This window comes from Cupressus sempervirens, chromosome 10 (assembly GCF_028749045.1).
Source record: "Cupressus sempervirens isolate cs-2001-9-10 chromosome 10, ASM2874904v1, whole genome shotgun sequence".
Taxonomy (NCBI): domain Eukaryota; kingdom Viridiplantae; phylum Streptophyta; class Pinopsida; order Cupressales; family Cupressaceae; genus Cupressus; species Cupressus sempervirens.
Window position 1 is genome coordinate 363,647,035 of NC_143127.1, and position 15,935 is coordinate 363,662,969.

The following is a 15,935-nucleotide window of genomic DNA, read 5'->3' on the forward strand; positions in this document are numbered from 1 at the left end:
ATAAGAGCAAATTTGATGGTGGGACACTGTTGCTCTTATTCCTAGCTAATCTATCCTCAATAAGTTCATGATCATGAATATCACTAATGGTCTTGTCTCATCACTTATGACAAATAGTAGAAGCAACATCTACTGTAGGAGGAACAACACTTGGGATTTTCAGATGCAAATCATGTCTTGCCTGGGAGACTCCACAACTGCACAATCATCATAATCCCTCCCATTATGTGAAACAAATAGAATCCAAACACCCCAATTTGTAGTACGTGGAGGTTGATCCTCAAGGATGAAAACAAGAGAAAGTTGAAAGGGTCTTTGTTTTTCATCAATAATCAGTGCCAATATTAATCAACCGATAAGCCTTATGATTATTACAGTAACTTGTGCACATTAATTTCCGAGTCTTGGATCCAGTTTGGTGCCTTGGCTTCTGGAATCCAAACATAAGCAGTAGAGCCAAATTCCTTTTGATGACTGATTTTGGGCTTTCAACAAGACCAAGCTTCCTTTGGGGTCATCTTCTTAATGTGACCTATTTGGAAGACTGATTGAAAAGATAAATTACAGTGTAGACTAGTTCTGCCCAAAACTATTTGGACCATTTCTATGTTCCAACATAGATTGAGCCATCTTAATGGATGTATGGTTCCTGCACTGAACAACATTGTTTTGGCGAGGGATGTAAGGTGTCATAAGCTGATGCTTAATGTTATGTAATGCACAAAAGTTGGAGGAATCGAAAGAACAAAATTCCTCTCCATTGTTGAATTGAAGAGTTACTATTTGACAACTTGATTCATTTTCCACTAAGGCCTTAAACTTTTGAAACATGTTGAACACCTCTGACTTATGCTGAAAAAAAAAACTTTTTTCTACTGAAACCATCAACAAATAACAAAAAATACCTACATCTAATGATTGATGGAGTGTTCATGAGTCTATGAATTTCTGCATGAACTATTGTGAGACCTTGGATGCCCTTCAAGTATTATCATCTAAAAATGAAATCTGACGTTGCTTCCCAACCTGACAAGCTCCACAAACTTCATGATTCTATTTCAGAATTCAGGAAATCTAACAACTAGACTATCTTGAGCCAACTAAGAGCAATAGTGAATATTCAGGTACTTGTAATGTTGATGGAAGTACTTTTGGCTTCCATGGCCTGCTCTTAAGGATCACATGTATCAATGAGTCTATAAAGACTATGAGCCTCAAGACCAATTACAACTATAGTGCGCCTCAAGACCAATTACAACTATAGTGCAAGACTTCCTTTCAACAATACTGCACTCATGCGAGTTGAAGAGGACATCAAGATGTGGAGAATGAAGCATAATTGAATTGCTTGATAGCAAATTGAGCTCCATACTTGGGATAATGTATGCGTCGAGAAAAAGAAAATCTCTTCCTCCTGATGAAATCTGAATGTGGACCTTGAAGACAATAATATTCTCTTTGCATCCTTTGAGATTACTGTATCTATAAAAGGTGTGAACTCTATGAACCAATCGCAATGATTTGTGAAATGTTGAGAGGCACTAGAGTCAATGTACCAGGCAAATGATTTCTAATGGTTGAATGGACATGTGGCCATGAAGGCATAGGAGGTAGACTTTTGATCAAAATGCACATTAGCATGGGCCTTTTGTTGAGACCCTCCTTATTTAGATTGCCGGGATACCAACTGTTTCTTGCTAGCTTTCTTCATTTGGTCAAACTTGTGACAATAGTTGAACTCGATACTTTTCTTCTTAGAAGAGTCTTGAGATTGTACTTGTCCTTTGTGTTGGAAGGGCAGAGGTTTACATTTATTTGATTCGAGGCTTTGGTTGTGAAGGCCACTTGTTTTGTGGTGGACAAACTAGCATTGCTTCCATCAATTCAGCTGTATAGGAGAACCAAGTAGGCTTTTCAACATGATCGCTTCATATCTTCTTCCTCCATTTTGCAGCCAATAGTCTCTAGCTAGTCATGATGACTAAAAAAAGCATATTCTTTAGATAAGATAAGTTTATTAATGTCTAGCAAGAGACCACAAATGGATCTAAGGGATTGAAGAGATTACAGTAGGGCCGCAACCAGCAGCGGGAGCACCAAATAGTCTCCGTAGAAAGAACAAAACAAGAAAGAAATAAGAAAAAAAGAAAGGAGACAAAGCAAGAAGCAAGAAGAGCCTAAGTACTTCTCACAGGTGAGAAGTACCCAAGAAACAAAGGATACAACTTGAGGTGAAGGTGTGTAATGGTCTTGGGCTGTCTCAAGGTACCGCTGGAGGTAGGATGAGCTTGTTGATCTACCCACTATGAGGTTTCACCAATTTGGTGTGATTCGAAGAAGCAAAGGAAAGGTCAAGTGACCTCTTTGCCCGCTGAGCAGGAGACCTAGGAGTGAAGAAGGAGATGATGAGCTGGTTAGAAGGAGGAGATGATGAAGTGGTTAGAATCTTGTCTTGATGGGCACTAATATTTGAGAGTGTGAGTCTTGCAGATAATGCAAGGCACTGCTGATTGGTGTATATGAAGAAAGAGGATAGGCTCCTGCACCCTTTGAACAAGCAGTAGATTCTCCCCTTGATCTCACAGTAAATGGGGCAATGAAAAAAGAAAAGTGTCTTAGACACCACCTTCCCAAGAGAGAAGAGGTGGAAAATTCCGTCCTCTCTGTCAATCTGGTGGTATGTCTAAATTTCAAGTCGGTGTGAGCTCACCCAAAAAGATCCCAAAGAGATGATGTAGAGAGCATGGGTCCAATGACGAGTGAGGTATCAAGGGCAATCAATGATCTAGTCCTGAATATTCATGTAGTGCTTGGCATAAAAGACCATCCTCGACTAGAGTCCCCTCGGAGGGGTACTCCAAGTCGTGATAATATACTATTTGTAGATGTCGTCCCTGACAAACCTTTTCAGCTCTTGTCGAGAGGGAAGGAGGTGAATCAAGGTGTCTAGGGAGAACTAAAAAGGGAGAAGGCGGTCAATTGAGATACTAATCGAACCAAGAAGAGCAAAAGCCTAAGAAAAGTAGCAACGGGACTTGCCAACAGAATCAGGCCCACAACTACCTCAGAAGAGCAGTAGGCTAGGTAAGAATATTTGTGGCGACCCTTTGAGGAGTGAGCAAAGCCCTAAAGCCAATGAATAAACCAAATGAGATCAAAGATAGTCCCTAGCATGAAGGGACCAACATTGAACTCAGCCAAGATGATACTATGGGGGGTGGATCGATGACATCTGATGATACGCTAAAGCAGAAGGGTTTGGACTCTCAACCGAAGCCCAATCAAACTCCAGTAGAGAGGGCCCCAAATAGTAGAACTGTAGAGGACAGTTGGTCTTACCTAGGTTCATAGCTAATAGCTAATTGTCTTGCATTGTAGGAGGCTAAACCATCAAGAATCTTCTGGAGCCCATCCAAGGAAGAAGCCAAAAGAACCAATCGTTGGCAAAAAGAAAATGGATATCAAAATTCATTGTAAGTAGTAGCCGTCCCCAAGAAGTGAGAAGTCCTGAAGGAAGTTCTTGAGCTCATCAATGTAAATACCGAAGAGAGTGGGGGAGAGAGGGCAACCCTGCTTCACCTTAATGGTGCTCAAAATAGGATCCGAGAATCCCTGCCAAGTCCTAAATCTGCCAACCACACTCTCATACAACCTCATGATAGCAGTCAATAGTCTTTGAGAACCCAATGTCCCTAAGTCTCTAGAAGAGAGCCATCCGAGGAATAAAACCGAAAGCTTTGTGGAAGTCAACAAAGCAATAGTAGACCTTTTGTCGAGTGATGTCGAGCCTTCTTGATGATAGTCTATAGAGTCAAAATGTGGTCTGTGGTCTGTGGTCCGTACGGAAACCAACTTTCTCCTTGGCCCGACAATGTCAACAATTAAGCTCCCTGAATACAATAGTATTCAACACTGTTGCATAGTATTTGGCAAAAGTATGCCCAATCATGATAGTCTTGTAGTTTTCAAGGTTCAAAACCAACCTGATCTTATGAATCAGATGGATGATGCGCCGCATCCAAGAGTCAGGAAAGCGAGAACAAAAAACTCTGTTAAAGAGCACCGTGATCAAGGAGCCCAAACTAGTGAAAGCAAGCTTGAAGAGCTTCGATTGGAACCCTTCCTCGTCTATAGTCCTACTATTGTTCATGTATCTAACAACCCCATTGAGGTTGGAGAAATTGAAGAGGTGGCAACTGGGCAAGGTGGTGAGGTGAAGTGGGGGCTGGTTGGGGTTCTCTTAGAGAGTGGAGGTGTGGGAGACTAGAGCTCTGCAATCCATGGTGGAGGGAGCTAGCCGAGGATCTAGCTGGGGATCTAGAATGATAGTTCAATTGTTGTTGGAGGTCTAATGAAGATCCATCAAGAGTTCCTAGATCTGTTAAGCTATTTTGCTCGATGACACCCAAGGGGGCCTGATCATTAGTAAGAAAGAGTTTGATAAGCATTACAACTTCCTGCTCATCAACTTTTTCCTGATCCATTCCAACTGTTGTAGGATTTGTTTGCATACCCCAAAAAATCTGTCGAGGACATAGATATTCAAAGATTATCATCATGTGTTGTTTCCATGTGTCATAGTTGCAGCCATTGGATCTTTGATTGCCCTCCAACATAATGTTGGTCATAGACACAATCACGGATACTAAGGTTACTGGTAAGCCCTAGGAAGGCACTGAAACTGAGGCAGAAGAACATTACAAAAATCTAGCAGGGACTTTTAGGCACTGAGTTGCACAAAATAACACCAATGATTTTTCTGAAAAAGTCAGAAAAGGAAATCTACAAAGCCATAGAACTTCAAAATGCCTAGAAATTGCAGAAATAGTTGAAGCGACTGCCAAAATAAGAATCTTTAACCCCAGCCATTTTTTTTTGGGAAATCTGTCACAGTTAGTGACATGGAAAAAAATCATTAAGAAAATGTGGCAGAAATCTGCAGATTTAAATGGAAAAAAATGGCGAAAAAATTGGTGGCTGTTGGTTATCAGGAAAAAAACCCAGCCAATTGGCAGTTTTGTACTGTTGTGGACTTGATAAATCTTGGCAAAAAATGACAGAATAATAGCAAGAAATGTCTGAAAAATATTAGAAAAAAGCAAAAGAATTGCAGATTATGCAGGAAGACACGAGAAATGCTGACATGAATTTAAATGCACGATTTCTCAATTACCAGATGTGTGATTTTCATGAAATAGAATCTGCGATTTTCACCATGAAAAAATGCCCACAAATTTGCTCTTGTGATTTGATAACACGCTTCTTAGGAACACTCGATCTTGCTTTGGTACCATGAATCTCAAAATTGCATGCTTGGATTAATGGATTCAATAGGTGCATATAGAAATTTACAAAAGCTCCAAATTGAAGCGAACTTCTATAAATAGAAGACTAAATTAAAATAATAAAGAAAACAGCTTAATGACAATTAATAGGAGATTCTACAAAGCTAGCTGAAAATAGCAAAAGATATAAAAATATTAAAAGAATCTAAAATATCCTAATAATTCATGTATTTCGTTAAAATCTTGGGGCACTTAAGGGCATGCCTAAAAATCTTTTTCAAGTGTTCAAGCAAAGTGGTGTTTTGACATATTGATCCCTCTATGATAACAATTATGCAATTCTTGATATCATCCAACGTACCCTCCTTCCATGTAGGGTCTTTCCCATTTTGCTATTATGTGCTACTTTTGACATTGTTGACATTGACATAAAAATATCAGGACTTTGAAAAAAATTAAACATCATGGTAAGGTTTCAAATAAAAATATTATGGAAAAGTGACAACTATCTATAAGAGAAAATAAAATGAATATATAATAGAAAGATGACGGGGCATGAAATAGGTAACGATTGCCCTAGCTTTCCAACTTTTGTTCCAAATGGGAAATCAAAGAAAAAAAATAAGATACATATTGGTTTGAGTCTTTGAAGGCTGTAAAATTCTTCTTCCAACCCCATCTCTTGGGACATTTTGTTTCCTAGGTGCTGAGTATGTATTTTGGTGCGCAAAATTAAAATGAAACCATCAAAGCAATTTGTAGGGATGAAAGTTTTCCTTCTTTTTTGTTAGATAAGCCCATGCACAAAATATGCAAGTCTTGTGCAAAAAGATGTCGTGCTTTGAACAGAAACTCAGAAGCTTTTTTGAGTGATCAGCAAGGGCTTGGTGTAATAGTCATGTCAACTTGGTGTTTATGTCAGGAGTGTTGATGTTTTGGTAGCTTTAGTAGGATAAACTTGTGAGACCAAAGAGAAATTAATATAATTACAATGATTCCTATATATATAAAATTAAGTTTACCATTATATTAATTGTATTGATGAATAGACACGTCCCATGAAGGGACATGTCTCTTCTCTTGGTTTATTCCTCATACAAATACAAGAGGATGCTGCCATTTGGAAAACACATACCAAACATTATGGCAATGCTTAGTACATTTGCAGCGATCCTCAAAAAAACCTACATGGTATCAGAGCCAAGTTGCAGATGTACAAAAGCCTGAAGGAAAGAATTAGATTATTCATAGAAGGATCCTATGATGAAAATCAGAGGTAGGAGAGCATTTTGTATGAACAGAATTAGAGTAGAGTTAGATCCGTGTATCTATATCATAGGAATAAAAAATAGATTAATTATTGTCCAAACATTATCGCCCAATCTATTGTAGAACAAGGGAAACATAATAGAGTGGGGCATATATAAACTGTTATAAAATATCCTTGAGTGAAGGAACTGGTGAATGTTTGACATAATAAAGAGGAAGCCATTTCGTATCCACGGAAGAAAGCAAGGGAATAATTCTGACCGATCGGGCAAACGAGATTATTTTTAGCACAAATGAATCATACCCGATATGTCAATACCTATGCAGAGAAGTAGTTGACAAATAACATGTTTGGCACATATGACAAATCCCCACATTATTTTTGCATCTGACTACGAAGACTGTATGCATGAAGTAGCGACTAAACTATGCATAAAAATCAATTCTTAAAGCAGTAACCTAGCTGTCAATGATTAGAGTATTGGATATCGTTTAGTGTATAATGGGTCACGTGGCAAGTATAGATAGACCCTAAAATCGATGATAAAGAAACCATGGTATTAAACGATACATATTACCCAAAAGTGTCAGTAATCCTCAGAGGCGGTATTAGATTGGCATAACAATAATAGCATCTATTATTGTTTTGGGATTGGAATTAATACCAAACATCAAATCCTAGGAGGACACAGTGAATAGATTAAATGCAATGGAGGACAGTTGTTTTGAGGATATAAAAAGATTGCCATCGTCTATACTTCCATGGTTCCATCATGGCATATATAGGGCAACATGGACAATAAGAAGAGGGCCAAATTACAAGCACGAACATTTATAATTATAAGCATTGTACCAAGTTAAGCCGTAGGAATGATATTGGATATCAAAAGAATTCATTTGACCCGATCAAGGTTTTCAGTATTCCATGTAGAAACGTAGCATCCGTGTGAGACCAAAATACAAGGATTATTATTGAAGGACACAAGATATCAAGGACAGTGCCCAAGACTTTGAAACCCAACATCATTGTCAGCATAGTCACAGGGAAATAAAACTAGCGCACCAACAATACCACTTACAATAGCACAACCCCCACCTAAGCTAGTTGCATAGGATAACTTACAAATGAGTATATTGAGGGGGCATTTATAGTCAATATATGTGATTTACTTTTTGGAGGGAATAAAGGTAAAGTTCATGTGAGGTAAGTTTATGAATTTATTTCATTTACATGAATTTATGTTATTTTATTTATAGACTTAGTCATGTTATATTCAAGAAAAACTTAAGAGAGATATAAAATGAAATAAATGAATATAAGAGATTGGAAAATTGACATTAATGAGAATAGATTAATGTATATATTTAAATTAGACATTTATCTATATTGTTGAGTATTATATTAATCTCTCTCTTATTTTTATATGTACTATAAGAGATATGTGCCTTCATCTTTTCCTTCGAGAATGTTATTGCAAGAAGAGGGAGATTGAGATTTAGAGGGAGCCTGGCAATTCATTAGAGGCAACCTTGAAAGAGAGGGAGCAAATAGAGGATATGATCGAGTCAACTTTTGGTGATCTCGGTCATATTAATTCAGAGGGAGTAAACCATGTTGAGATTAATATTCTCCAGTGATCAATAAATTGTAGTAGTCAAAAGGACTACATTTCATGAATATACCTTGTGACTATGTGATTTTAATGGGCCTACCCCCTGTGTACACAAGGAAGTGACGACTTACAAATGATCACCACTTGTATTTGCAAAAGTTATTGAAAGGTGACGATCTTACAAGAGCTTAATTTTCTATTATTATGGGTATCTTACGGTGTCTATGCAGATCATGATATATTATACATTGCATAGTGGATGTTTATATGGTAAGCATTATGAGAATGTGTGTGCACATACATTAAAAACATTTTTTGATTACATGGTAAATGTTATGCAAATTGATATTCTAGAAGACCATTACATAGAGTATTTGGTGAATATCATGAAACTTGATGTTTTGGAAGGTCATTACTCATAGAGTACTTGGTGAATATCTTGCATCTCGACATTCTGGATGGCCATTACTCATGATATCAGATGTGATATCAAACCTTATTGAGTAATTGGTGAATATCATGTATTCTAAGAGACCAACACTCATGCTATCAGATGTGATGTCAAACCTTTTGAGTACTTGGTGAGTATCTTGTGTCGATATTCTGGAAGACCAATACTCATTATATCAAAATGGTGGATATCTTCTGATCAAAGATATCTTTAAAATTTTCCATAGCACCAATGGTGTAATATGCATCTTGTGTTTATCCTCCCTAGCTAAGGAGTGTTGATATTTTGGTAGTTTTAGGAGGATAAACCTGTGAGATCAAAGAGAAATTAATATAATTACAATGATATATATATAAAATTAAGTTTGCCATTATATTAACTATATTGGTGAATAGACATGTCTCTGCTCTTGGTTTATTCCTCATACAAAATACAAGAGGGCACTGCCATTTGGAAAACACATACTAGACATTATCACAGTGCTTAGTACATTTGCAACAATCGTCAGAAAACCAACAAGGAGACCTCTTGAGTCTGCAAAGTTTTTAAACAGATATCTGAACTATATCTATTTCATTCTGCTCTATTGCAAGCTTTTCATTCAACTCGTTGTGTTTGTTCCACTCTTTGCAAAAGTTACAGCCATGGAGGTTCCTCTTTCCTGCAATACCCTTTTATTAATGGGATTTTAGTTGATTAGCTTGTAGCTTGTTTTTGCTTTTAAGTGCTATTTCAATAGATTTTCTCTAGTGCTATTTGAAGACCATTTTGCATGTATTGAAGACTATTTCTACTTCACTTCACCTACCTATGTAATCTAACGATACTTTTTAAGATTTTGGAACCATTCCTAATATTCTTAGCTTGAAATTTGAAAACCATTTAGCATAAATGTTAAATTGACTGTACTCGTAGTATAGAAAACATTGTTTTTACTTGGTTTAATTCTTGAGTCTGTTTTGGGAATTTCTTCCTTGAAAGTAGTTTTAGAAAATGTAGCACATAATAGTCTGTCTGATATGCTTGTTACTGCTTGTACAGGGTGCAGGTACTTACATGTTTCGCATTGATGACGAGCGCGTTATAGATGCCACTAGAGTTGGTAGTATTGCTCATCTAATCAATCATTCATGTGAGGTAGCCATGTCAAGTTTTTTGGGAAACATTTTAATTGTTTCAGAGTGTAAAATTTGCTCCCAGGCTATGGTTCTGGAACTTATATTTGTACTCAAAGTTGCTAGGGTTTCTTTTAAATTGCATGAATTAGAACTGATTCATAAATTCGCTCTGGTGACCAGCCGAACTGTTATTCAAGGGCCATTAATGTATGTGGTGAAGATCGCATCATTATATTTGCAAAACGAGATATAAAGCAATGGGAAGAACTGACTTATGATTACAGGTATGTGCCTGGCGATCTTTTAAACATTAATGCCTTTTCTAGACGCACAAAGCCAAGAAATGCGGCAATAACACTGACTAGCTTATGGTTATGAATAGATTTTGTGATTTCTAATAACGTATATTTCCTACTTTGAAATGCACATAGACACACAATCTATAATTAGGTCATTGTTTGGTATGATGTAATGTTCTTTGTTATGAGGCTGTCAATTCCCAACGACTAACATACATTACTATGCATCCAAATTATTTCAATTTAAGGAAACAATGAATAATTCATAATGCATTTGGTAGTTAACATGTTTAAGCTTTCTTTCTTCTCTCTAAGGTTGCATGGGTATGCATACCCACATCCCTAGGACGCATACCCACGTACCCAAGTACCGGGTACTTAGTGGAGAGCGTCAAAGATGAGAACCTTGATTAAGATTTCCAATTTTTGTTTCGGTTTTTGGTTTGTGTATCAGCTTGTTGTTTATTAAACTTCATTTAATACATAATCAATTTTAAACTTTGATAGAATGCTGATTAACAGTAAACTTTATCACTGTTCAAGTCAGAAGTTTATCATTTTCAATATGTCTTTGTTATATGATTTATGAGCTTCTTATTCATGTTTAAAGTCTGCCTTCTCTGTCATGCATCTAAACATTTAGCATATATTATTATTACAACATATTGCAAATCTGAAACTCAAAACAATACATTACATCTGCAAACTTTATCACTGTTCTTGTTTTGAAAGACCAATGTTATGACTCTTATTTCCAGATTTTCTGTAAATATTAAAATATATTTAAAAAAAAATTGATGTGCCCAAGTATCCACGTTTCCTATTTTGAAAAATAGTTGTACCTGTATATGTGCTCTATGTACTCGAGTACCCCCAACACCATGCAACCTTTCTTCTCTCCTGAACTCAACCCTAAGGAGGATAGGAATTTACTTCTTTTAGGGCACTTGACTTCAATCTACAAGTAGACTTCATCAAGGCTTCAGGATCCCATCTTGACATTCACCTATCTTGTAAGGTTTTACTCAGCCTTTTCCTACACAACCACCACCTATCCTCTTCAGGGGCTATAGTAAGTGATTAGGTTATGATAAACTAACTTCAAATGAATTATGAGTAACTAGGATATATATATATATATATATATATATATATATATATATATATATATATATATATATAGTATAGTTGCAGCAAACCTATTTGCTGCTATGTGATGCTTACTAGAAATGATATCTATTCCATTTCCTTCTGATCTCTTTCTTGTGATCAGTATTACATGTTTATTTGTTCTCTGTCTTTGATGCTCCAAGGAATGATTTCAATCCTCACTAAATGTCCAAGACACTGAATGGTTGCACTTATGGAAAATAGACATATTTGATGATGACTAATTAATCCCTAATATTGCACCTCTCCATCTTCAATTTGCTACTGTTAATTGTTTCTTTATGATAACTGATTATTATCATTGGTTTCTGCTTGATTGAGATAGTGATTGAATTGTATGGTTAGTGTCACTTCTAAAAAACTGTTATTAATCGTTGGCTTGTTTGAATTGATGCTCTTCTATCAATTATTGCTGAGGCCGAGGTCTTCATAATTAGCAATGCTTAATTTAAGCTGCAAAGCATCTCATAATCACTGATTAGTTCACTGGTTACTTTCATTAATTACCGTTATTGATCATCGCTGATATTCTTCTCATAAGAATGGAGATTAGATATCATTTGTCCATAGTAATTGTTTATTACTCTTAGCAATGTTTGATGTGAAGTTTCTGACAGCTTTAGAAAGTATCATTTTCTTCAAATCACCATTTTCCAATACGCTTGATGACTTCAAACTTCATGTTCATCAGCTTTTCACTGATGTATTATCGGTCGGCTTAGGTATTATCGCACCAATCCTTCAAAAATAAAAAATCTGGTCTTAGCGATAAGCAGGGTTTACCTGGGGATGTGTTTTCAGCAAAATTTGACCCGTCTCCATTTTCGGGTTGTCTCGGAAACTTGGAAACTTCTGGAAACCTTTCCCTTGGTTGTACCATAAAATTAATGTTTCAGTTTTGAGAATTTGTTTGATTTCCACTCTCACGTGAACTCTAAAGTTAAATTATTTAATATAAACATTATTAAAAAAGGTTTTATAATAATAATTCACATTAGCATGCTTTATCCATATTCTTATATGAATATTAAAAATTTCCCTATATATTTAAAATTTTCCCTATCATTTGTATAGCTGTTCCCACTGTCATCCCCTACTGTCCCCTTCTTTGAGAAAAAAACAATCGGTTCTAGAAACATGTTTCCCCATCCCCCTGTCCCCTCATCTCGAAAACCTGGGGTAACATAGGCGATCAGTCTCTTATTGTGAAGTATCTAATAATTGACTTGTAATGAATAGATTTACACGTGTTTGTAAGGTACTGAATCGATATTGTTAGTACAAGTATCCCTCCATGCTTTTTCTGTTCATCTTTCATTCGGTAAACATAGCCTTCCCATCGCTGAAGTATAATAATTTATACATAGAGTAATGCCAATTTAATCTTCATAATTCTCCATATAATCGTTTATAGGTTTATGTTTGTGATTATGATATCATACCACAATGTTGGTTCTCAGATTTTATTACTGTTTTTTAGCATTACAAGTACAAATCTTAAATTTGAATGTCTCCATAGGAGACTTTCTGAATTGAATAGTTTTCTAGAGAACTGACCTTAGAAATGAATGGGGACATGATATGTGAATTTCTTATACTTGTTTCTTCAACATATTTGCTAATATCAATGTTTAATGGCATGCTTGTCATGTTGCAATTGCCTTTCAATTGGTTGCTTTCGATAAAATAGAATTCAGTATATTATTTTCTTCTAAGATCCATCTTGATGAGGATCTCATGAGATCACAAGTGGCGGAGTTGAAACATTTTAGAGATTTGGTGGCAGAGGCAAGGGGCAAGGAGAAATGTGCAGTTATTCGAAATCTCAAAGTAGTTATTCGCGATTCACCTCTTCGCGGTTGGGAACAGAGATTGGCTTTCATAGCCAAATAATGGTCTAGCTAGCAGTTGGGGAAGATTAAGCCCTCCATTGGTTCTCGTCTTGTCAACTACTGGAATGACAACATTACTCTTTTTTTAATGCCTATCTCCTTCATGATGTTATGGGTTTTGCTGACATTCTGGACATAATTGAGACTCATGAGAGTTCTGCCCATCCTCTCCCTAGATTTGTTGGTTACTAGTGGCTGTTTGTTTGTAGGGAAGAGATTCGGGCCTCGGACGGGGTGCGTAGTTTAGGAGGTGTTGTTTGTTTGATTAGAGACAACCTTTTCAATGTTACCTCATTGGTTCATTCTGACACCTCTGCTAGATTCATGTGGATATGAGTTAGTCATACTAGCCGCCATCTCAAAGATAATCTTTGTGGCTGTTCGCTACTTTTCGTCGGCCTCTTCTCTGTACGACATGCACATTCCTGAGGATGCAGCCTCTTTTATGGACTTGTATTGCATCTCCAAGTTCTTTGTCATGGGTCATCATCATTTTGGGAGACTTTAATGCACTCACTAGAGATCTTCAGGTTCCTCCTCATGACCACAACATGGATTTGACTTGCACTCTTGAGACAAATGCTGATAGTTTGGGTCTTTAGTGCTTCTCCGAGGATTACCATGGACCTTTCTTAGGCTACGACCACCACCTCCTCTAGTTCTGTGAGTCCTCGAACCTAGTGATTTTGAATGGTCTCTCATGCTACCCTAGTTTTGAGCTTTTCACGTGTTGGCCCTACTGTGGTGGTGCGAGTGTTGTGGATTACACCCTTGCTTACGCCTCCATCTCCTCCATCAGCCATTTCACCATCACTCGCCTGCCCTTGGCCAATCATGCTCTCCTCAACATCTCTATCCACTTTTCCTCTCAACCTTCTGCCCCCCTCTCCACCTATTTCCTGCAGTTGCTAGCCCTCGTACCGCATTCTAGTTCCCTGAGGGAAATTGTTATCTCCTTATCGTCCATCTTAGATGACTCCTCCCCCAAGATCGCTTCTTTGATACTAGCCAGACTTATTCCACGTACGACATATTGGCTGTTGTGATTTGGGAATCGTCTCTCCTTTCCATCCCCCACTCCACCTCTCCTTCTCCTATAAGCGCAGTGCATTGGAAAACCTATCCCATGAACTAGTGGTTCAACGATGGCTACAAGGCCTTCCACTACTCTTTGTGCTCAGCCTTTGCTACTCACTCTCCTTACTCCCAGTTGCAACATTCATATAACTGCTTTCTGCGCCATAGGAAGTAGTTGTACATTGCCTCGTAGTGGAGATCCCTTTGTGACACGCTTATACATTGTTCGAAGTTGTTCTAGCACATGTTGTTCCCCCAATATCCCCTCCTCATATTGTTGACCTCCACTCTTTCGCCTCCCATGCCTTCACTCTCCACAACATTCCTGGTCAACCCTCCGTTCATTGCACCCCACCTTCCCCACTGCCACTTATTTACCCCCACCAACATTTATGAGGCCATCAAATCCTTGAGATGTAGTAAAGGGGCAAAGCTCTTCAAGCTTGGTATTGTAGTTCTGGGTTGCTACCTTCTTATGCTCTTTACTAGAGTTGTTTGCACTGGTTTTCTAGACTCTTGGTCGAGACACGTGATTTATCCGATTCATAAATCGAGCTTAGTTTCAAACCCTGGTAACCATAGGACCATCATGATTAGGCATAACTTTGCCAAACTCTATGCCACAACGTTGAATTTTGTTCTTTCTAGAGAGCTGGACAAGAGACATTGTAGGGCGAGAGGCCAAGCCGATTTCCGTGCGGACTTCCAGACCATGGATCATATCTTGACATTATGGACTATCATTGAGGAGTCTCGACATTGCTCAATAAAAGTCTACTGTTGTTTTGTGAACTTTCTCAAGATATTTGATTTTGTCCCCCAAGTGACACTTTTTCAAAGGCTTAGAGACATTGGGATTTCAACGACTTTATTGATGGCGATCATGGGGCTTCATGAAACTATTGTGGGCAAGATTCAGGAATCTAGAGGGATTTTCTGATTTGATCCAGAGCAATATTGGTGTGAAGCAAGGCTGCCCTCTCTCCCCCACTTTGTTCAACATCTACATTGATGAATTAGGAGCTTTCCTCTGGGATTCCTTGCTCCCCTACAACGATTGTTATTTACACTAGGTCATGATCTATATTCTCCTCTTTGTACATGACATGATTCTTTTGGCCTTTTCTCCTGAGGGCTTCAGATGCTTCTTGATGGGTTGGCTTCTTTTGTGACCATCGACAACTTGTTGTGAACCTGAGTATGACTCGAGTTATTGTCTTCAACTGTCTGAAGACCTCACACCTCCACTTTTGCTTCTAGGGCTAAAAGATTGAGATCGTATCTTCATACAGTTACCTTGGGGTCAAGTTCTCTAGTCTCCATTTTAGATTGAGACCCACTATTTAGCCCATGGTTAATGAAGGGTTGGGTTCCATCACCATGTTGGAAAAGCAGTGCTTTAGACATCACTTTCAAGACACCACTTACAAATTGTCCCTTGTAGACTCTTTGGTGAGATCAACAATTTTATATGGTTCAGTAGTTTGGGGCCCCTCTCTTGGATTCCGACTAGTCTTCAATTGAGCAAGTTTAGATGCTCTTCTTGAGGTGTATCATTAGATGTCAACATTCCACTGCACACAATTTAATCTTGGTTGAGTTTGGGACACACCCCTTTAGACTTAGTGCCATCTTCGATCTGATCTAGTTTCTTCACCATCTCAAGGGTTTTGTGAATTATCCTGACGACCACCATAAATACTCCTACTTGGCTTACTGCTCCTCGGTCACTATCGCCAGCTCAGATCTGACTACCATAGG

The 15,935-nt window shown here is 37.8% G+C and overlaps 1 protein-coding gene across 2 annotated transcripts in view; it reads left to right on the forward strand.

Moving 5' to 3' along the window:
* LOC149534160 (histone-lysine N-methyltransferase TRX1-like) overlaps window positions 1-15,935 on the forward strand; it is a 131,823-nt gene that overhangs the window by 106,289 nt on the left and 9,599 nt on the right. For both annotated transcript variants that reach the window (XM_089803040.1, XM_089803039.1), the window contains exons 22-23: window positions 9,660-9,755; window positions 9,917-10,020. In XM_089803040.1, coding sequence (XP_089659166.1) covers window positions 9,660-9,755; window positions 9,917-10,020 — 200 coding nt within the window. The remainder of the gene's footprint in view (window positions 1-9,659; window positions 9,756-9,916; window positions 10,021-15,935) is intronic.